General features: G+C 44.2%; 1 protein-coding gene across 1 annotated transcript in view; it reads left to right on the forward strand.

The window, feature by feature from the left end:
• Positions 1-23,263, forward strand: part of EEFSEC (eukaryotic elongation factor, selenocysteine-tRNA specific) — a 257,389-nt gene that overhangs the window by 75,572 nt on the left and 158,554 nt on the right. The window contains exon 2 of the mRNA XM_025377818.1: positions 17,876-18,083. Within this exon, the coding sequence (XP_025233603.1) occupies positions 17,876-18,083 (208 nt within the window). The remainder of the gene's footprint in view (positions 1-17,875; positions 18,084-23,263) is intronic.

Consider the following 23,263-nt stretch of genomic DNA (forward strand, 5'->3'; position numbering starts at 1 on the left):
ATGAAAACCTATGTGTGAAATTCTAGGGAAAATCCCCACTAGAGAGAAAATAATGTCGGAGACTGTTTGGAACTTTCACATGCGTTAACTCCTTCAGTCCTAACAGTCTACGAAGTGGGCCCTGTTTTTACACAGCATATGTATAGTGTGGCTGTGATACTAGCTGTGGGGCCTCGGTCCAGAGTGTTAGGGAGCGAGTGTTTGGCAGACTCCGCATGGCCTTTTCATCAGCTTTGGAAGAAGCCAAGGCCAGAGAGCGAAGTGCTCTCCCCTCGTGGCCCTGCTGGAGGGGCAAGGGCTGAGTGAGATTCATCTGGTCTCATTTGGACCCCAGAGAGCCCACTGTCCTTTCCTCCAGGATGACCCTCCTGGCATCTACCTTCCCTAGGCCCACCAAGGGCAAAACATGTCTCATGGGAGAAAGGATTGGACTGTCAAATCTGCCCCAGGTGCAGCGGATTGATTCCTGAGTGCTTTTCTGACTCCAATAGTTACAGGCCAAAGAGGCTGGATATTTATTCTGTTTCTTCGAACTTTCCTTTCTAACGAAAACTCCAGAGTTCTCACACTAGGGAGTTACAGGCCAGTCTTGGCCCATGAACATGTTTTGTTTGGGCCATGCTGTTTAAACATTTTTTTCAATTGGTTGTCAACATTTAAACATTGGCGAATTTCATATAATATTCCAGATTTTTGGCATCTCTTAAAAAATCGGAGGATCTGGCAACTTGAGGCCTACATTCCTGTCTGGCCATGGTGTACTGGAGCTGAGGAGAAACGGTCCCCTCCAAATGGGGTGCAGGAGTTTCTGTTCCCTTTGGTCTCACACCTTGACTTATGCCTAGCCCATGTTGCTCGTGTGAGGTGCCCACCAGCCCTGGAGGGTTTCCTTTCCTTCCCTTCCCTTCCTTTCCCTTTCCCTTTCCCTTTCCCTTTCCCTTTCCCTTTCCCTTTCCCTTTCCCTTTCCCTTTCCTTTCCTTTCCTTTCCTTTTCCTTCTCTTTCTTTTCTCTTTTTTCTTTTCCTTTCTTTCTCTTTCTTTTATTTTCCTTTCCTTTCCTTTCTTTTCTTTCTCGCTCGCTTTCTTTCATTCTTTCGTTGTTTTGTTTTTTCATTCATTCATTCTTTCCCTCCCTCCCTCCCTTCCTTCCTTCCTTTTCTTTCTTTTCTTTCGAGATAAGATCGTGCTCTGTGGCCCAGGCTGGAATACAGTGGCATGATCATAACTCACTACAACCTTGAGCTCCTGGGCTGAAGCCATCTCTCCTTCAACTTTCAGAGTAGCCAGAACTACAGGCATGTGCCACTGCACGTGGCTAATTTTTGTTTTTTAAACTTTTTTATAAAGATGGAGGTCTCACTATGTTGCTCAGACAGGTCTCAAACTCTTGCCTCAAACCGTCCTCCCTCCTCAGCCTCCCAAATTGCTGAGATTACAGGTGTGAGCCACTGTACTTGGCCACTGGAGGCTTTTATATTTGGGACAACTGCTCTCCACTTCCTTTACTTTAGAACAGGCCTTTGTGAGATGATAGCATTTGTTAGGGAGAATGGGAACTCAGGCTCAAGAGCGCTCATAATGATCATTTTCATGATGAAGCACCTGCTGTCTCCCAGACCCAAGTGAGGTTGGTTAGCAAGTATCCATGAGCCTCACACTGCTCTGTTTATAGTATATGATCCCCATTTTACAGGTAGGAGAGACTGAGGCTTAAATAGATAAGGGCATTTAGACAGTTCTCACTTAGCAAGCAGATTGGGGAAGCTGAAGTAGAATCCAGAATGTTCCCTGCAAAGTCTGTCTGCCTCCCCACACACCTTGCCCTCACTCTCAAGTTGGCCCGTGCATCAATAGGCATGCCCTGAAATCTAGAGATGGAGGACTCCAGGAAGTTTCCTTCAGTTTCCCTTGGAGATCACTGGGTGCTGTCTTCAAGAGAAATCCTCTTTGTTGACCTTCAGGGAGGTGGCCAGTGGAACTAATTTATGTTGCTTCAGATCAGGCAGAGCTAGCGTTGGCTCCTGGCTCCACCATGTTCTAGTTATAGGACTGCACTGTCCCCCCACTCCTCTCCTCCCTTTCATCCCCTCCATCCCCTCTCTCCTGTGTTCCCTTGCCTCCTTCCCCTCATTTTAGTGAGCCCTCATTGTGGACTGGGCTCTGTGTCTAACTTTCCAAGCCTCAGATTTCTCATACCTGGATGGGCTGTTGCTTGGCACTGTGGCCAGCCCAGTTGAGACCTTGATAATTGGTAGCCATTGTTATGAATGATGAGGCCCTCCACTCAGTTTCACAATGGAAATCACATTGACAGGGCCCCAGAGTTCCAGAATTTTTGTGAAACTTATTGACTTTAAAAAAATAGCCTTTTCCCTAAGGCACCTTGTGGGAAGAATTGAGATGACACTGAATTGCACAGATCTTTGTAACTCTGGCTCTCCCGTCTCATGGATCAGGTACCTTCTTTGTTCTAAGCAGTCTGCTAGGCACATCATATACCTTTCTAAAAGGTTAGTAATGGTTTCATCTCCATATGAAAGGTGAAGAAACAGGCCTGGAGAGCCCAGGCATTTTGTGAAAGATCATACCGCTGGTAAGTGGAGCAGGGGCTCCAACTCAAGCTGGCCCTCTCCAGGGATTGTGCCCTGAGCCCTTTGCTGGGGGGCCTGATTCCCAACCCTGCCCCAGGATCCGAGGTAGACTCAGTGTCCATGTCACGTAACGAAAGAGTCAGGGGTTCTCGGTGCCCTGTTAGGGCCTCTTGTTCCTGGTTGGTTGGCAAGTCTGAGTGTTTATTCAGCACTGCTGGGAAAGCTCCTGGGTTTAATTCTGAGATTCCAAGCCATCCTTTTGCATCTCCCCCCGCTCCCCAGCTGAGAGAACTGGGAGAGACATGAAGGATACACAGTGCAGGGGCTCTTCCGTGGGCGAGGTTTCTGTTTGGATTTCAGGCGTCGCTGATGGTGAAGTGTGCTCAGGGTTTTCTTCGTAATTCACATTCCTGTGTCTACCTCTTACTGTTTTGTCCAGAAGTTCTTGTATCCATATTTGGTGATTCGTCTGTCTGTTCCCACCCCCACCCCCAAGCGCCCCTCAAGGTGTCTGCCAAAATCCTGTATAACTCATATCATCTCCCAAGCTGTTATAGTATATAAGGGCAAAGGATAATTTAGTTATTTTTGAATAAAGATTTAGAGGAAAAGTAAAAAAGTTGGGCAGGGGGTAGGGGGAAGTTTTCATACTCACTGCATGAAATAGACAATATTTCCTGAAACAGGAGATACGAACCTCAAAGAATTTAAAATAAAACATTCATTTTATTATTTTTTTAAAGAAGGAAAACGAGGGGGAAAAAGTAGAATAGTCAGTCTTTTTATCCTAAGTACAGATGAAATTGATTAAACCTTAAAGACTGGCCTCCGCACACCCGGTTTATTAATTGAAGAATTTCCTCTTACCCGGAATGGGAAGTTCACATTAAAATCGAGCTTGCCCTGAGTGGTAGTGACACTTGAGAACTGAACATTTTCCACAATCCTATTTTCTCTTCGGTGCTAGAGGAAATCCTAAAATGGTTAAAAAGGGGGGAAGGGGATTGAGGCGGGAGAGAGCAGAAACTGTACATTTTAAGGAAGCCTTCTTTCATTTCCTTGTAAAGCATGAAATCAAATTATAGCTTATGGCCCACAATTATTTTATTTCTACATTTCAAATTCCATTTTCTGCTCTTTTTCACTGCTCTTGAAGAGGAGTTGTACTGTTGTGCAAAGTCAGCTAAAAAGATTACCCCAGATAGACACAGTAGCTTAAAGAAGCAAAAAGGCAAAACTCCCTGGTTAGGTTGGGAGCCCTGTGGCCCTACAGAGCCCTCATGTCTGCTTGCATCTGGAAAGGCGGCATAAGCAGCCATCACCCCGTGGACTCCTTGGCCCTGACAGGAGCTTGGAAACCTCTGCTCTTTGTGTGTCTCCCTGTATGATGCTGACTCTGCCTCTTTCCTCCCGGTGATGGGTGTCTACTTCACTGCCTCCCTAGGGGTGGGCCGCTCCTGGCTGACGATAAGGGGATGCTATGAGCTGATGCCTGGCACATCATTAATGCTCTGGCTTAGCAGGACTGAAGGTCATGCATTTTCCAGTTCTCTTCCAGTCCCTGAATTTAGTGCCAGCATGCCTTTCCCTACCTCTTGCTGACCCCTTTTCAGCAGAGAGTGAGTTCCAGGCTCAGTGCTTCAGCAGGCCGTGTTGTCCAGTTAACATCTAATAACGTTTCATTTATCTTTACAGTTAATTTCTCCTTAATGCAAGTTTAATAGTATTGTACTTAGGTCATGTAAAGTTGTTTTTAATATAAGTGCATTTGAATTTTTTAAAATGATGTGATTTAAACATACATGTGAGTAAATAATAGTAGAGGTAGTATCCATGGGCCTGGCAGAAATCATGAAGATGGCTCATGGATGGAGAACCCTCACTTAATTCATACTTCTTCCCTGATGTGGATCAGCCGTCTTGAAAACTTTTAGCCACAGAGCTCTTTAATCATGTCTCCAGTTATCCATCCACATCTTTACCAGCCCTTGCTCTCAGGAAGTTCTCTTACAGATCTACCTGAGCTCCTTCATGCTTCTGTTGAAGATCACTTTATTTTGTATTTTCATTAGATAGGGAGCACCCTTCATTAGATAGGTCCCTACCTCTGACCTTGAGCATCTCCTTAACTTCCTCTTTCCTCAGCCTCATGGTGGGCATGCAGGCTGTTAGACTCTGGCGGACAGGCGATATTGCTTTGTATCATGGTACGAGTTCTCCTCTTGAGTTAGAAGTTTGGGTTCTAATCCAGTCCTCCAGTTTGTTAGCTGTGTGACTGAGGGCAAGTCACATCAGATCCTTCAAATCTCTTCAGGTCTTAGCTTCTGCACCTGTGAATAATAATAAATGTTTCCTTCCTGAGCTGTTAAGATTAATTGAAATAATGTGCCTGGTGCATTCTTAGGCATGCAATATGTGTTCATTCTCTTTCTTCCTGTCCCCAACTCCCTGACCTGTAGTCATCTTTTTATTTATTTATTTATTTATTTAATTTATTTATTTGAGGTAGAGTCTTGCTCTGTTGCCCAGGCTGGAGTGCAGTGGCATGATCTCGGCTCACTGCAACCTCTGCCTCCTGGATTCGAGCAATTCTCTTGCCTCAGCCTCCTGAGTAGCTGGGATTACAGGCACGCACCACCACACCTAGCTAATTTTTGTATTTTTAGTAGAGATGGCATTTCATCATGTTGGCCAGGCTGGTGTTGAATTCCTGACCTCAAGTGATCCGCCTACCTCAGCCTCCCAAAGAGTTGGGATTACAGGCGTGAGCTACTGCTCCCAGCCCATTTTTTCATTTTTAAGCTTTTTATTTCAAAGTCATTTCAAACTTAGAGAAAGGCTCTAAGAATAGTACAGAGGACTCCCGTATGCCCATCAACCTTGAGCCGTCTTTGTGACCATGCTTGCATACAACAGCATGGTTTTGGTCCAGCCAGACAGAGACTTAGGGGTTGCTCTCTAGCAAGGCTGACATGACTGACTGTGGTGCGAGGACATTGCCATGGTTTCTTCACTGGTCTTGCAGAAGGCTGAAACCTCATTAACAGAAAATCTTTATGACCACTAAGCAGACATAACTGGGTGTCTTCTTCTCTCTTCTACCCTCCCACCCTGCCTTAGGTGGATCGTCTAACTTGTAGATCAAAGCCGGCCTCTTAACAAGTTTCCTGATAGGACAGGTACATACCTAGAGTTGTGTCTGAGATGACTTCATGTGTGCACAGATATGGTGTTAAGGAACGTCGATCCCAGTGAGAAAGTTATTCCCACTTCAAGATTCTTTAAGTCCTTCTGATGACTTTAAGGAGGTCTCAGATTGGTGCTGGGAGCTCTTATACTTCTCTTAACATTGCAAGCTCAGTGCCTATTACTGTAACCATGTCTGGCTAGAACTTAATAACAGTGTTTTATTTTTATTGTACTTCTTTTTTTAAACCTTTCACTTATGGTAAATTATACTGGTTTTCCAGTGATACGAAGCTTTACTTTTACTTACTATTTTATTTTATTTTATTTTTTTGAGACAGGGTCTCATTCTGTTGCCCAGGGTGGAGTGCAGTGGTGTGATCTCGGCTCGCTGCAACCTCTGCCTCCTGAGTTCAAGTGATTCTCCTGCTTCAGCCTCCCATATGTCTGAGACCACAGGTGCGCACCACCACACCCAGCTAATTTTTGTTTTTTGTTGTTTTTTTGTTTTTTTTTGTAGAGGTGGGGTCTCTTCATGTTGCCCAGGCTGGTCTCGAACTCCTGGGCTCAAGCAGTCCCCCCATCTCAGCCTCCCAAAGTGCTGGGATTATATGCCTGAGCCACCACGCCCAGCCTGAAGCTTTACTTTTAAAAATAAATTGCTGTTGAGTCAGTAATGTATGTACGTAGTTCAGAATCTTAAAGGTACAAAAATGTACACAGTAAAAAGTAAATCTTCCTCTTATTCCCCTGCTTACCTAGTTTACTTCCTGGAAGCAAACTGCTATAACCAGTTTCTTCTAAAGATTCCAAAGACACTTCATGATTTTTAAGCATGTTCTTTCTTCCATGGATTCTCTAGAAGTGGCAATATACTGTGCACACAGTGAACACACCAGCTCCGCTAGAGCTCTGTTCGGTGAATAGTTACCTTGGTGTTTTTAAATAGCTGTGTCATGTTCTGTTTTAGGTATATATCATAGTTTAGTTAACTTCCCTTCCAACAGGCACTCAGGCTGGTTCTGAGTTTTTGCTCTTCTAGACACGTGGCAGTGAGTGTCCACATATGTGCCCCGTGTGCACGTGGGTCACTGCTAGTCCCCAGAAGTGTCTGACGGCCATTTGCCAGCATGTGCTGCTCCCACTGCCAACCCCACCCCAGTGACAGGCAGGATTATCTGTCTCCCTGCGTGGAGGGGCAAAGTGTTGTTTGTTTGTTCGTTCGTTCGTTTGTTTGTTTTGAGATGGAGTCTCACTCTGTCGCCCAGGCTGGAGTTCAGTGGCACAATCTCGCCTCACTGCAACCTCCGCCTACTGGGTTCAAGTGTTTCTCCTGTCTCAACCTCCTGAGTAGCTGGGATTATGCAGCAACACCCGGCACGCAACACCGAATCTGGCTAATTTTTGTATTTTTTGTAGAGATGGGGTTTCACCACATGGGCTAGGCTGGCCTCAAACTCCCAACTTCAAATGATCCGCCTGCCTTGGCCTCCCAAATTGCTGGGATTATAGGCATGAGCCACTGTGCCTGGCCAAGAGTGTTACCAAATGTTTAAGGTGACTTGGCCTCCTAGGTAAAACTTGGGTTCTGGAGCCGCATAGCCTGATTTTGAATTCTAGCTCCCTGTCTTTCTAGTTCTGCAACCTGTGACTTAATTTCCTCATCTGTAAATGGTTGGGGTGGGGGTGGGGGGCGGCAGTGACGCAGAGTATCAGCAGGCTCCCAGAATGCCAGGTCTAGGCAGGCTGAACACTCAACACATGTTAGCTCTTTGTATTATCATCAGTATTATTTGGTCAGTCCAGTAGGTGAAAAACAGAATTTCAGTGTACAGTGGTTTTAATTTGCATTTTTTTTGTTACTGGTGAGGTGGGTTGTCTTATCATGTTTGAGCTATTTTTATTTCTTTATGCCCCTGCTTATTTCTCTGACTTCATCTCCTTCCTCTTCCTCAAACGCATGTGGAGGCTTTGCACTGGCTCCTCCCTCTGTTGCCTACCAACTCCTTCTCCTCTGAGTCTGTGCCCAGATAGCTCCTTCTCAGTGAGGACTCTCCTGACAACCTGATTTACAATTGCAGGCCACCTGCTTCCCAGACAGAGCCTACTTCTACTCTTTCTCCCCAGGATGCATAGCCTTTCACAGTAAGTGAATTACTGTGAAATTCACTTACTGTGTTTTAATGTTTGCTTTTGCTTTACCCTACTGGACTGTGAGTTCCCAATTGCAAGGGGTAGGGACTGTTGTCTGTCTGGCCTTTCAAATGTGCCAGCCACCAACTCTACGTCTGGCATGAGGGAGTGCTCAGTAAAAGTGCTGCATGTGAACTAGCTGTTGATACCATTTACATTTTTGATTGGACTGTTGCTCTCTTTAAAAAATCAATTTCAGTATTTCCAATTTGAATATTAAGGAAAACAGTCCTTTGTGTGTAGTATGCATTTTAAGCTTCTCTCCCTTGTCACTGGACTTTATCATATTTTCCTATATAGAGATATTTGGTTATTATGTTGTTGAATTTGTCAGTGTTTCCTTTTATTCTTTCTTCTATGTTTATTCTATGGGTTTTGTTTCTTACCTAGGTATCTTTTTACTTTTAAGATTATAAAAAAATTTTTTCTCACCCTTTCTTTCAGTACTTTCTTGGTTTTCTGTTCTTACGTTTGAAACTTTGATCCATTTGGAATTTATTCTGGTGTCATGTGTATGGTAGACATCCAATTTTATTTTTATCTAGATGACTACCCATTGTCCCTTTATCACAATTATGTGATTGTCCCTGTTTCCAGATGTGCACCTTGGGGCTCAGAGAGGGAAAGCTCCTCACTCAAGATTGTGCAGCCAGCAAATGGACTTGCATCCTGCCCTGCTCCCCTCTCCCAGCTCTGTGGGTGTTTTGCCACGAGTCTCTAACATTTCTTGTTTTTTTGGCTTTCTTTCCTTTTGGCAGGGGTCCAGCACCTCTATTTGTCTGCTGTCTTGTCCAGGGCTGTTTATTTTTTGCCTTGATGTCTTACATGGACTCTCTTTGTTGTTCCTCCTGTTCCTCCACTGCTGACATGCTCTCATTGTTCACCCTGGCCTTTCTTCAGGTGGTGATGAATGTCTCCTTTGGTTCCCGCCTGCACGACTATGCCTCAGGTTGTGTACTTTGTTCTCCTTCCTCTCTATCCTCAGGGCCTTGCCCACCTGCTCTTTGGGATGCCTTAGGGTTCCCAGAGCACTCAGGAATGCATGATTCTGGCCAAGAGGCAGCCGGTAATAGAAAAAGCAGAAATTTTGAAGTCAAACAGCCCTTGGTTCTAGCGCTGCCTCTGCTGTTAACTGTTGGGCAATTAAACCTCAGATTTCTCTTTATGGAAATGGGAGATCTCCTCTTCTAGGGATAGTGGTGAGGATTAGAACTAATGCAGAAGTCACAAGCTCAAGTGCCTGTTGGGAGCCAGGCTGGTAGTATAAATACTGGGGTGTGAGGCAACAGGGAATTGCAGGAACCAGGGTAAAGTTGGGAATGCATGACTGTTCTCCAGGAAACAGCTGCTCCTCACCCACATCAGACAAAGGCCCGGTCTAACTACATTTGCTAATTCATGGAGATTTTCATGTGACATTTCTCAAGTTGTAAATGTTGGCAGTGCATGCATATTCTAACAGGCACTGCACAGGCTAGACAATGCCCATTCCAGATCCTCAGGCATCTTTAAGTTGTCAGTTTGCAGCCAGTGATGTGAAGTCCTTGGCTCCAATTCAGCTGTCAATCCACAGTGGCTGTTATTCGGGGTTTTTTGGGGGTTTTTTTGAGCTTGCTCTGTTGTGCAGGCTAGAGTGCAGTGGCATAGTCTCGGCTCACTGCAACCTCCATCTCCTGGGTTCAAGTAATTCTCGTGTCTCAGCCTCCGTGTGTACCACCACACCCTGCTAATTTTTTGTATTTTAGTAGAGACAGGGTTTCACTATGCTAGCTCATGCTGTTCTCAAACCCCTGAGCTCAGGCAATCTGCCCACCTCGGCCTCCCAAAGTGTGTAATGGCTGTTATTTGTATTGTGGCTGCTGCTTTTGGGTTTCTTGTCAGTCAGGCAGCACACTGCAGCGTCCCTGCTGGATGCTGGGTCAACTCTGTTCCCACTTGTTACTTCCGGTACTTGGAGTTCCTTAAACTTCTTCTGGTCCACTTGGTAGGGCATGTCCTTTACCTGGAGACCAAGGAGCCGGGGTTTGACTGTTAATGCTTCATGGGACCAGGACAGCAATGTCTAGTTCTGCTGGGTCAGCTTCTCCTGCTCAGGGGTCTCCCTGCAAGTCTGGTGGGATTTGGCCAGGATGTTTGTGGAGGAGCCCACCTTTGCAGGGCAGTTCAAACAATAAGGATGTCCTGCCTAGTTGTGGACACAGTGCTCCAGGCTGTTGGCTGGCACTTACCAAGAAACTCCATGAGGGGCCAGCTGCTGGGTCCACAGGAATTGGTGGAGGCACTGTTTGTATTCGCTCCATGCTGCCGTTAATACTCTTCCTCTTCCTCCTCTGGAGGGCACAAGGCCTTTGGGTATATGTGAGTCCTAAAGGAAGTAGGAGGCCAGTTCTTGAGCTCTTGCTGTGCTGGGCATCGTGATACTCACAGCAGCTTACATTTAGTGAGTCTGGGGCATGTGGCAGGTGCTGGGCGAGGTGCCCTCCTCCACCTTACAGTCTTGTCTCTGGCATCAGCATCTTCAAAGGAGGAATCCCAGGCTCCAAGAGGTCAAGAGGTGTACTTGCCTGAGGCTGTGCAGCTGGCAGGGCGAGATGCTTACCCTCTGCCTCCACCTGCCTCAGAACTTGAGGTGGGCTTCCAAGCTGCTGCCCCATTCCTCCTGCCCACAGGCAGCATCCCTCTCCATGAATTCCTTGATCACATGCCTCAGATCAAAACATGCCCTCCCTCTGGGCTGTCTCCTCTATAGGAACCTGAGTTTCCAACTAGGGTGGTAGACACCACTGTCAGTAGAAAACAGAAATGCAGTTATTATTTATGTTTTACAGATGTGGAGATGGAGCACAGAGAGGATGAATAGCTTTACAAAACTCCCCTCCGTCTGAAACTGTTCATGAAAATGGTTATCTGGTGATAACAAGGACCAGGGTCCCTGGAGCCTTCTCCTGTGACTGGGGCCTCCTTTGGCCTCCCGGTCCCCACTGGAGGGTCTGGGCCTGGCCAGGAGCCTCCAGCCTGTTAGACTCCTAGCACCTCCTGCAGTCGATGGAGTAACCTGGTGGTTGTTAGCAGCATGGGCAGCATGAGTGTTTGGCTTCAGGGAGAGGGCTGAGCAGAAAGGCTGAGAGAGAGTGCACGAGTGTGGCATGCTGCCCTGTGCCCAGGTGGGTGCTAGGTCACAGGCACTGTGGGGGGCCTGGTCGTGACCACCGACCTCCTCTCCTCCCCTTTCCCCTTCCCCAACTCCATCAGCAGGCTTTGTCCACTTGTGTTTGCCTGGGGTCTGCCTGGACTATTGGGGACAGCAGGCCTTGTTACAGTTCGACCAAGCGTAGTGGGGCCCAGGTTCAGTGCTCACAGCTGTTAGTACCAGCTCCTGCTTACTGAGAGTGCTTAGGGCTGAGTCTTTCCCAATCTTCTGCAGGAGGCATCTTTGTTTAGGTCCTGATTGTGGATGAGGAAATTGAAGCTCCTGGTAAGGTTGTGATTTGAACATACCCAAGCTTGGGGACCTCCAAGCCCTGCTCTTCCCCACTTCCTCTTGTTTGTGGCCCTCGTTTCCTTGGTCTGTAAAATGACCCTCTTGTCTAAACCCCTTCCATTTCCAAATCCTCTGAGCCTGTGCTGAGGAGGACAGGCTAGTCCCACACCTTCCTGGTACCAGTGGGAATTTGAGAAGTAAAGTCCAGGCTTACCCTGTTTCAGGAAAATTGCAGAAGGAGGAAAACTAATTCTCCTTAAGACTGATTTTCTCCTTGCTCTCTCAGAAAATGGGCTACAATGTGGCTGAAATCTTGCTGCCCTTCCATCCCCTGCCCTTGGCAGAGAGTCAGGGTTGGGACAGCTGCAACCTGTGTTGGATGGAGCCTGATCAGTCCTGGGTTCTTGTCCCTAGTTGGGTGACTTTGGGCAAGTTATTTAACCTGCCTCAGCCTTAGTCTTCTTACCTATACAATGGGGAGATAGGCAATACACTGAATAAATGAATAAAAACAGCTGCAATAATGGTATCATCTTGTGATTATAAGGCTCTCACCCTGGAGTCTGAGGAGCTGTGTTCTGAGGTGAGAATGTCTGAAACCTGCCCATTTTGTCCTGGAACACTCACAGGGGGCTTGTAGAGAGCATTTCTTTATTCTGGACATAAGATCTTGCTGCTCAGAGTTTCAGGATACTGTCGTAGAGCAAAATCAGTAGACTGAGTGTAAATCCCTCTGAACCCTTGCTCCTTGACCTGACTTGGTTACTTCACCTCTCTGAGCCTTTATTTTCTCTCTTTCTCTTTTTTAGACAGGGTCTCACTCTGTCACCCAGGCTGGAGTACAGTGGTGTAATCAGGCCTTGACCTGCAACCTTGACCTCTCTGGGTGCAGGTGATCATCCTACCTCAGCCTCCCAAGTAGCTGGGATTACAGGCATGTGCCACCACGCCCAGCTAATTTTTGTATTTTTTTTGTAGAGACAGGGTTTCCATGTTGCCCCATGCTGGTCTCAAACTCCTGAGCTCAAGCGATTCACCCACCTCAGCCTCCCAGAGTGCTGGGATTACAGACGTATGCCACCACGCTAAGCCAATTTTTGTATTTTTGTAGAGACGGGGTTCACTGTGTTGCCCAGGCTGGTCTTGAACTCCTGAGTTCAAGTGATCTGCCTACTTTAGCCTCCCAAAGTGCTGGGATTACAGGCCCAGTCTGTTTTCCCATTTGTAATGCCCATATTGTAGAGTTGGTGTTGAGATGCAGGTAAGAGGAGATGAAGACATGTAGACTACCACTGTGCATGTCTTAATAGCAGATGTAGAAGTAAAAACTATGGTAACAGCTAATATAATTGAGGATTTCATATGTCTAGGCACTGTTCTAAACCGTTTATATATGTGATCTCATTGAGTCTTCAGTGCAATCCAATAACATAGGCAGTATCATCGTCCTCATATAAGATGAGCAGGCTAAGGCACAGAGAGAGTTGATGTATTTGGCAAATGGTCATAATAATAGTAGGATATTAATTGCCACTGCAGTTTTATATTGTTGATAAAATGTATTTACATTGTTCAATAAATATTTAAAAAGTCACCAGTTGAAAACAAATTTTGGCCAGGCACAGTGGCTCATGCCTGTAATCCTAGTAGCACTTTGGGAGGCTGAGGTGGGAGGATCTCTTGAGGCCAGGAGTTCGAGACCAGCCTGGGCAACACAGCAAGCCCCCACCTCTACAAAAAGATTTAAAAAGTAAGCTGGATATGGTGGCATGCACCTGTGGTACCAGCTACTTGGGAGGCTAGGGCAGGAGGATCATTTGAACCCAGGAATTCAAGGCTGCAGTGAGCTATGATTGCACCACTGTACTCCAGCCTGGGCAACAATAAGATTGTGCCTCTAAAATTAAAAAAATAAAAATAAAAAAATAACAAATAATGGCACAGATTTACCTACGTAACAAACCTGGTCATCCTGCACAGGTACCCCGAACTTAAAATATAAGTTGGAAATAAAAATTTTTTAAATTTATTTTAAATTTAATATTATTTCTCCTTCTTATAATGCCCATAGCTTTGATTTTTTAAAAAAATCTGATTTTGAGGTTGCTAAAATATGTTCAAAGTATAATGTTAAGTTTCTCCAGCTGAAATATTTCTTTTCTGAACATATTTTATTCCTTCAGTCCCAAAAGGAAAATCACACCTTACAGATAACTTATACTTTGTTAAATGCTGACCCTTGGAAGTTTTTCATTATTTTTGAAATATTAAGATATATAATTTGCAGAATTGGAAATTGTAATTTTTAAAAGTACTGAGAAACTTTAACCCTATTATAATTATTCTGCAAATCTTTTAAGGATACTGTAGTCAGTACAACTAGATGAAAAACTCTGATAGATTGGGAAATATAGAGGATCATTTATAAGCCTCAATTTTTTTGTCTTGTGTTTCCCACCCACTCGCTTGCTATGTCCCTCCAGTCTCAGAGCGATTTCCTACCCTGGGTTCATGGGAATTGGGAAGGACACTGTTTGATTCATTCTATGAAAATACTAGGGATTTTGAAAAAGGCAAGACGGGCCAGTTGTGTCACTTCCTGTCGTCTGATCAAAAGTTTGATGAAGAAAAGAAAGTAACTGAGAGCTGCTGCCGGGCAGCAGGCAGTTGCCTGGTGATGACGCCAGGTTTCCAGTGCTACTCTGGTTCTCAGTGTGGCCAGTCAAGTCCCTCTGACCTCTGGGCTCCTTAGAAGTCCCTGGTGCTGGCTGCCCTGCAGAGGGTCTGCTCTAGAGTCTGGCCTTTTGGAACAAAGACAGCTTGTGGATGCCGGATCAGGCTGCGGATGAAATCCCAACTGGCTCCTGAGTGTTTGGGTCCTATCTGTGCTTAGTTTTCTGGGTCTGTCAATCAGTTTCATTTCCCATCCACAGGATCTCAATAGGCGTGAGAAGCAAGAGGGCCTGATGCGTGGAGCACATGAGTCATTCCCCTACTTTATAGTTGTGTATACCAATAGGAAATCGACTGTTGGAGAAGAGGAACAGATTCCTGGTGAATAAAGTGGAAGATACAGGGATACGGACATTTGCTGCATTAGTCCAACAACAATGTATTAAGCTGTGCCCAAGCTGGGTCTTGTGCTGTGAATACAGATTGAAAACCCAGGCCTTGGTTATGAACCCTCAGCGTGGAGCTGGGTGGGGCATCAAGGATCAGGGGCAAGTGAACCTGGGGCAGGTGTTCTGGGCAAAACAGGAGCAGGGGCAAAAGCAAGGCAGGGAAAGGGGCGAGAGTCTATCTGGGTCCTACCTTGATCTTTAGATGGGAAATGGGAGAGTTGATGGGGGAAGGCGGGGAGACTGTGGACTGGGTCCCCACTGAGCAGGGCAGGCTGTGTGGCATGGGAGTTAAGAGCCTGAGCACCAGGGTTCAGGTCTCTTCTCTGCCGCCTGCCTGCTGTATAACCATGAGCAGTCAACAGACTTCCCTAAAGCCTTGACTTCCTCATCTGTAAAGTAGGGGCTAAGTAGTAGGGGGTGTTTAAGTTCTAGAGGGAACTTGGATAGTCAGAGTTACTCTGGAGAAGTCCTTAAGGAACCCATGAGGCTGAGTGGCCTTGGTTCTGTGGGCACAGCTTCGCCCACCAGAGAGGTAGGCCTCTGGGGCCGGTGCAGGATCCATTCTGCTATGAAGATGGAGACTGGAAAACAGGCTGGGCCCCCAACGTGTTCCTCCCTCCTTGTTCCCTGCTGGGCTTTATCTCATCCTGCCTCAAGACCCAGTCTCACAGCCCTGTGGCCAGTTCCCAGATTTACTGACAGTTAGAAGCCGGAAGACAGTTGGGTGTATCTTCCAGGTAGGGAAGGCTTGGGCTCAGCTTGTATGAGGGAGGCGTGAGTGTCATGGGGCTGTGGGGAGAGGGTGAAAAGCCCAGGAAAGGGTTTATGGAGCATATAGCATGGTGCTTGGCACAAGGTGAGTGGGAAGCAACTGGTAGTTAAAAAACAGGGATCCTCCAAAGCCACACTGGGGAGTCTTTTTTTTTTTTTTTCAGGGGACAGTGGGGCTCTTAGCATGAGAAGGGCATGGTCAGGTCTGTGTTTTATTGTATTATTTATTTATTTATGCACTTAAAATTATAATTTTATTTTAGGACAGATACTGCACACCCCTGTTTAAAATGAAAAGGAACTGACTAATATACAGATAATTTCCTTCCTACTCGTCTTCTGTCTCCCAGCAGACAACCAAGTCATTAGTTTATTTTGCATTCCCTCAGAAATATTTTATGTGTGTGGAAGCAAATACTTATTCAATATGTGACACCCACACACGTGCACACACACACATACACACACACACACACACACACTTATACCTTATCCCCTTTTCAACACAAATCACACTCTGCACATTGTGCCTTGCCTTTCTCACTCACTCCACCTTGGATATCATTCCATAGTGGTAGATAAAGAGCTTCTTCATTCATTTAAATTTGTATATAGTAGTCTATCATGGCATTATAGCATTATATACTTATTTTCAACCTGTCCCCTGCTGATGGACATTTACTTGGTTTCCAACATTAGCTGTAACAAACATGCTGCAGGGATGTTTCGTGAGCTTGGCTGGGTCAAAGATTATGTGCCTCTGCAGAGGTTATACCAGTTAACCCCCGACCCCTGCTCCTGCCCAGCAGTATATGAATCAGTTATATATTTTTAGAAAGTGCCTTTGGAGAGGCTGTTTGGAGGATGGAGTTTGGAGGGCCACATCTGAGCTGCAGCAGCCCATTAGAGACTAGCCAACATGAGCCTGCCATGGGCTATGGGAACTGGAGCTGGAACAGAGAAGGAGTCCAGAGGTGAGCTGGTAATTCAATCGCTATGAGAGGGAGTCTATCAGATGAGTTGAGTCTGTTTTTAATAGTGTATCCTGTTCATGGTAGATGATAGAGTCTGTGTCCATCCTCTCTGGGGCTGTAGCAGAGACCTGGGCCCTCCTGCCCGTGACCTGGCAGGGGAGATGCTGCTGCTGCTGCTGCTGCTGCATGCATCTGGGTCTAGTCCTGTGGCCCCAGCTGGCAGGATGAGAGAGAAGGCTGGACAGGGAGAAGCAGAGGGGGAGACAGGAGGGTTGGGGCATGCCTAGGCCTACCTGAAGTCAGAGAGACACACCGTTCTCCTGGGGGAGCCCAGAGGAGCATCACAGGACAGGGGTGACCAAGAGGCCTCTTGGAACAGTGGGAAGAATTCTTCAGCAGTGGCGTCAGGAGCCCTGATTTCTAGTGTCTTCAATACTAGTTGGCTGTGTGATCTAGAGCACATGATCTAGACCCATGTCTCTGAGTCTCCCTTTCTTCATCTGAAACATAAGCTTACTGGAGATTAAGTAAGCTGACCTAGTGTGCATAGTCAGAGTGCCTGAAAAAGAAAGGTCCTCCCTCCTCCATGCCTTCCCTCTGTCCCCAGTAGTGGGGTAGAATCAGCATCATCAGAATCATTGACAGAGCAGTCTCCTCTGCATTGCCAATGACCATAATCCGATCCTGAAAAATGCTTCATGGGCATTCTTATAAACTCAAAATGTAATTATTCTTCATTTTAATAGGGAAAATGTTTGTATATTCCTGCAGTACGAAGTTACACCTTTCTTGTTGAAATGACTCCAAATCCCATTAAAAAGGAAACAGTCAGTTCACTGGCTAACGTTATGTTCCTGACATGATTTATAGCAGTTTCCCTTCATTCACTTTCTGTAACTTGTCTGTCTACCTGCTGTTGTTCAGCTCAGGTGTGCTGTATGGTAGGATGATGCTCATAAGCGCACACACACACACACACATTCAGTACTTAGTGATTATGACACAGAACCTTAGATGCTCCTAATACCCCAGAAGGAACAGGAGTGAGCCATAGCACTGTGAGGAAAAGATACTGTCCACTCCCTAATCCTCCCTCTTCCGCCCCCTCTACTTTCTCAGTCCTTCTTTCATTTCTTAGCAAGGGCAAGTATTTAACCATTTGCCAAGCCTGGCACGAAACTTTTTTTTTTTTCTTTCTTGCTGAGACATTTCTTCCTCTGTCAAATGGAATGAAAGTGATAGGATTGGTGCAATAGAAAGGCATGGGTTTTGGAGTTAGACGAGCCTATACCTAAACCCAGCCCTGCTGCATGTTAGCAGTGTGACCCTGGGCAAGCTGTCTGTGTTTTGTGGGCCTCAGTTTCCTCATCTGTCATGGCAGTTCTGAAGCTTCGGGTCCAAGTGCCTAGCACAGGGCTTGCAGCTGGGAGCTGTGTAGTCACCATTTATTCCACTTTGCTCACTTTTACTGCAGGGTTTTGACCTGGGGCATTGGGCAACTTTCTGTGGGGCTCACCACCCCTTTTCCCTTTCTAACTTTCTCTTCTCTTATCCCAGGGGCCCAGATCATTGATCTGATGATGCTGGTCATCGATGTGACCAAGGGGATGCAGACCCAGTCAGCGGAATGCCTTGTGATCGGCCAGATTGCCTGCCAGAAGCTGGTTGTGGTGCTGAACAAAATAGACCTCTTAGCTGAAGGAAAGAGACAGGCAGCAGTTGATAAAATGACCAAGAAAATGCAGAAGACCCTAGAGAACACCAAGTAGGTCTGCTCATGAGAGCAATGTTCACTGCATAAGAAGGCTTCTGGGGCCTCCCATGTTCATTTCACAAACATGAATTGGACAGGCAGGTGTCAGCCTCCCGTCCTAGTAAGTGGAATCTCAACCTGGCATTTGCTCACATAAGGGCTGCATTAAATCAGGTAAAGGCTAACATGTTTTTAAGAGGCCAAAAACCACAGGAACATAAAGAAACTAGAATTTGATGAGGCACAGCTCACAGGAAGGAGAAGGAACATAGGGACTCTGTGCCCAGTGTGCAAGGCCTGAACCAGGAAGGGTTCAGATCCTTTCTACTTAGATTGTCTTGGTGAAAACTTAGTCCTGCTTACATATATTGGCCATACTTTGGTGTAAGAGAGGCTAGGACTGTGTTCTCTTGCTATCTGCTTCTCTACAACTTGATTGTCAAAAGGGGAAGATGAATTTTGGTGGATGACTGGTTGTTTCTGTTACAGAACCTTATAAAATTGGGTGGATAGACAGACAGATGGTTGTTGCTGCTGGTGGCCAGATTAGGGAACACCAAATCACAAAGGACCTTTTTAGCATCTCCTGCCGAGGAGTTTATAGTTTGATCTTGTGGAAAGTAGGAAGTTATTAAGGAATTTTATGCCGGGGGTGGCTAGATGAGGTTTTCATTAGGAGATCACTGGCTGCAGGTGGAAGGCTGGCGTGAGGAGGACCCAGGAGGCAGCAGAGAGGAGAAGGGGGTGTTGGCAGCAGAGGCTACTGAACTATAGTGGTTTTACCAGGGAGAGAAGCTGTTACTCTGAGATGAGGCAGAGCATGGAGGGAGGAGGTAGCTTGGGGAGATCCCTAGCAGGAGAATCCACAGCCCTGGTGAAGTAATTGGCCAGGATCACAGTAAGTGTGGAAGAAAACTGACAGTGCTACCGAGAAGGGCAGGGGAGCGGGAGGCACAGGGGGACTGTAAGACAGAAAGCCACCTGGTTGCTCAAGCAGCCACAGGAATGACTAATTCTGATGTGGTCAAGAAAATGAGAAAATGTCCTTGTTGAGCACAGTGTTGACAGACCTCATTGTTTTATCAATTTCTCTCTTCCTCTCTGGGCCAGTCCCTTTTGATCAATACTAAATAGCGGTCACTGGGAGACAGGGATGCTTCCTCTTTGCTATGCAGCCTGAGACAATATCCTGCCACTTCCACCTCTCCTTCTTCTGCCCGTGGAGGGCAAGCAAGTAGAGAGCGTTTTTGTTTCCCTGTCATAAAGATTGATATGCCTTCCCATTTATGATGTTTTTTTTTTTCAGATCCAACACCTGCAGCTCTCCCTCAGAATTCTCAAGTTGGTTAAATTAAAGCTCCAGTCCTGTGAATGGGCCAAATATGTCATAAAAGATTTCCTAGCGCTGCCTTTTGTTAGCAAAATTCATCAATCCGATAAAATCGACACATTTAGATAAGTGTTGCATAAGAATTCAGACTTTGTTATCCCCAACGGAAGTGGATATGAGACTGTAAAAAGGAAGATAAAAAATTATATCTTCTTTTTAGTGAGTTATTTGATCTCCCTGTCGTTTTATTTGCTTGTCAGAAAAGGAAGAGCAGGTCTTTTGGACTCCCATATAAAAACCCAGTACAACTTCAGTACTCAGATACAACCTCAGTATCATTTACTACAGAAATGGGACCTTCAGGGAAGGGCTTAGGGTACATTTAAGGGTTAATTAATAGTAACAGTTTTGATTAATTAAATTTAAGGAAAATTCTCATTTGCTAGTGTAAATTACAATTTCTATTTTAGTTTATTGGTTGAAGGTCAAATTATGGACTTTATCACACATCCAAAGGCAATTGTCCATCTGAGGGTCCTTAGAAGCCCCTCCTGCCCTCATCCAGCACCAGCAGGCTAATAGGGAAAGGAGAGGACTGTTATCCTGAGGGGTTGTAATCAGTGGGCATGTGACCTACTGAACATTAGCTTTTACCTCCATGAAGCAAAGAACTTTAAATTATTTTAAGTGACTATTTCCTTTTCTTATGGTCCCTTGTTAAGTAAACCCTTCATAAATGCCAGCCCAGATGTAAAGAAACTTTCTGTCTATAAAGGGAAAATGTGGACTGGTGAGCCATGTACCTATCAAAACCCAAAAAGTGTTCAAAACATTAAATGTATTTTTTTTTCTGTCCAAAGAGTAATTGAAAGAAAACTTGGAAAATAGAGAAAAGTAGTTAAAAGAAAGAAGAGCCCACCCAAAGATTTCTTTTCTCAAATGGCAGTTGCTGGCATTTTTGAGTTTTTTCATTTCTTTTTTTTTTTTTTTTTTTTTACTATGTGTAGTATTGCCCCCACTTTTTCTTCCACATTTTTTTATTGTGGTAAAATACATATAACATAATGTTTATCATTTTAACCACATGTAAGTGTATAATTCAGAGCTATCAAACACATTCACAGTGCTGTGTACCTATCCCCACTAATTATACCCCAAACTTTTTCATGACCCCCAACATAAACTCTATATCCATTAAGCAATAACTCCCCTTTCTCCCTTTCCCACCACCCCAGGAACCTCTATTCTGCTTCTCATCTCTATGAATTTGCCTGTTCTAGGTACCTTTTATCAGTGGAATAATATACTATTTGGCCTTTTGTGTCTGGATTATTTCACTTAGCATAATGTTTTTAAGGTCCATCCATACTGTAACATGTGTCAGAATTTCACTCCTTTTTGTGGCTGCGTAGTGTTTTATTATGTCTATATACCACATTTTATTTATCCATTCTTCTGTTGGTAGACACTTGGGTTGCTTCCTGGCTATTGTGAATAATGCTGCTATGAACATGGATGTATAGATATTTATTCAATTTTCTGCTTTCAGTTCCTCTCAGTATATCCTAGGAGGTATGAAGTGGTATATCATCATAGTTTTCATTTGCATTTCCCTAGTGACTAATGATATTGAGCATCTTTTCATGGTTTAATGACCATTTGTGTATCTTTTTTTGAGAAATGTCTATTCAAGTCCTTTGCACATTTTTAGGTTGGGTTGTTTTCTGTTGTTGTTGTTGTTGTTGTTGTTGAATTGTAGTAGTTATTTATGTATTCTGGACATTAATCCCTTGTCAGAGATATGATTTGCAAATATTTTCTCTTATTTTGTAGATTGTCTTTTTACTTCGTTGATAGTGTCCTTTGATACACAGAACTTCCTAATTTGGATGAAGTCTAATTTATCTATTTTTTTAAATTGCCTGTGCTTTTGGAGTCATATCCATGAAACTGTTGCCAAATCCTGTGTCATAAAGATTTTTCTCCAGTGATTTTTTCTAAGAATTTTGTAGCTTTAGCTCTTAAGTTTAGGTCTTTGACCCATTTTGAGTTAATTTTTGTATACAATGTAAGTTAAGGGTTCAACTTCATTATTTTGCATGTGGATATCCAGTTTTCCAAGCACTATTTGTTGAAAAGATTGTCTTTTCCCTTTTTAACTTTGTAAAAAATCAACTGACCATATATGTGTGGGTTTATTTCTAGGCTTTCTCTTCTATTCCATTGGTCTATATGGCTGTCCTTAGGCTAGTGCCACACTGCTTTGATGACTATAGCTTTGTAGTAAGTTTCAAAGTCAGAAAGTATGACTCTTCTATCTTTGTTCTTTTTCAAGATTGTTTTGGCTATTTGGGGCCCCTTGCAGTTCCACATTAATTTGAGAATCTGCTTTTCAACATTTCTGTGTAAAGATTGTTGGAATTTTGATAGGTATTGCATTGCATCTGTAGATCTCTTTGGGTAGTATTGACATCTTAACAGCATTAAATCTTCTAATCCTTGAACATAGGATATGTTTTTGTTTAGGTCATCTTTAATTTTTTTTTTTTAGCAATGTTTTGTAGTTTTTAGCATACAAGGCTTTTGTCTCTTAGATTTATTCCTAAGTACTGGATTCTTTTTGAGGCCCTTGTAAAGGAATTATTTTCTTAATTTATTTTGGATAGTTCATGGCTGGTGGATAGAAACACACCTGATTTTTGAACCTGTACCCTGCAACTTTGCTGAATCCTCCCCCCACCTTTTCTTAACATATAATTGTAGTCATGAGGCATGTACATTTTTATTTCTGCTTTTATTACTTAACATTTTATATAGCATTTGCTCATGTAACCACCACTCTGTTGACCTACTAGACTGGCTTAAGTTTCTGTTCTTAAAAGTAAAGCCTTGAGGTGAACATCTTTGTACATCATTAAACTGTATTTTCACTTTTTTCCTCATGATAGATTTGCAGATGTGAGATTACTAGGTCAAAGGGTCTGAACATTTCTAAACTTTTTGCTGTGCATTGACGTATTATTTTCTGGAAGTGTTCTACCATTTTACACAGGTGTCAGCAGATTACTTTGGTTTATAATTTTAAAGTATACTTGAAACTTAGTAGAAAATGGTGTTTTAGTAGAAATGGTAACTTAGTAGAAATGGTATTTTATTCTTGTTTTAATATGTGGTTCTTTATTTCCTTAAGTGTTTTGAACAGTTGTGCTTTTCTATGTGTGAATTATGCCCATGTAAAAATTTTGTCTGTTTGCCTCTTGCAATTTTAATGTTTTTTTTTTTTTTAATTTTTGAGAGTGTTTAATATTAGTAAAGATATTGCTGTTAACCCTTCTCCTATCATAAGTCTTTGGCATTTGTTGTCTTTCCATTTTAGTTGCTTTTTTTGACATACAGAAGTTTCTAATTTTTATGTAGTCAAACTCTTTGATTGTTTTTCTTTGTGCTTCTTTATCTCTGAAAGTATTTACAATTACTCTTGCATAAGCATTTATCAATGTTAACAGAAATCAAAATAGAAGATAAAAATGTACCCACAATCTTCTCAATGCATCAAATTAAAGTGTTTTTCCCCCAGGATCCCTGTCAGTCTTTCCTGCGTGTACATAATTTGAGGTAGTTGTTATCACAACATTGACACTGTTCTGTGTTCTAGACCTTTCTGTTTATTTTTCCACTAAATGTTATCATCTGACAGCATCCTTGATACATCATTCCCCCAGACTCCCTTTGTGTTTCTTCCTGCTTTTTAAATACTTTCTATTTCCTTCTCTGTGTTTTAGCCAGAGCCCTCTGTCTGGAGCCCACCAGGGACTCCATTGATCCTGCCTCCCTCCCTGTGAATGGGTTGAATGCCAATCTC

This window comes from Theropithecus gelada, chromosome 2, assembly GCF_003255815.1.
Source record: "Theropithecus gelada isolate Dixy chromosome 2, Tgel_1.0, whole genome shotgun sequence".
Taxonomy (NCBI): domain Eukaryota; kingdom Metazoa; phylum Chordata; class Mammalia; order Primates; family Cercopithecidae; genus Theropithecus; species Theropithecus gelada.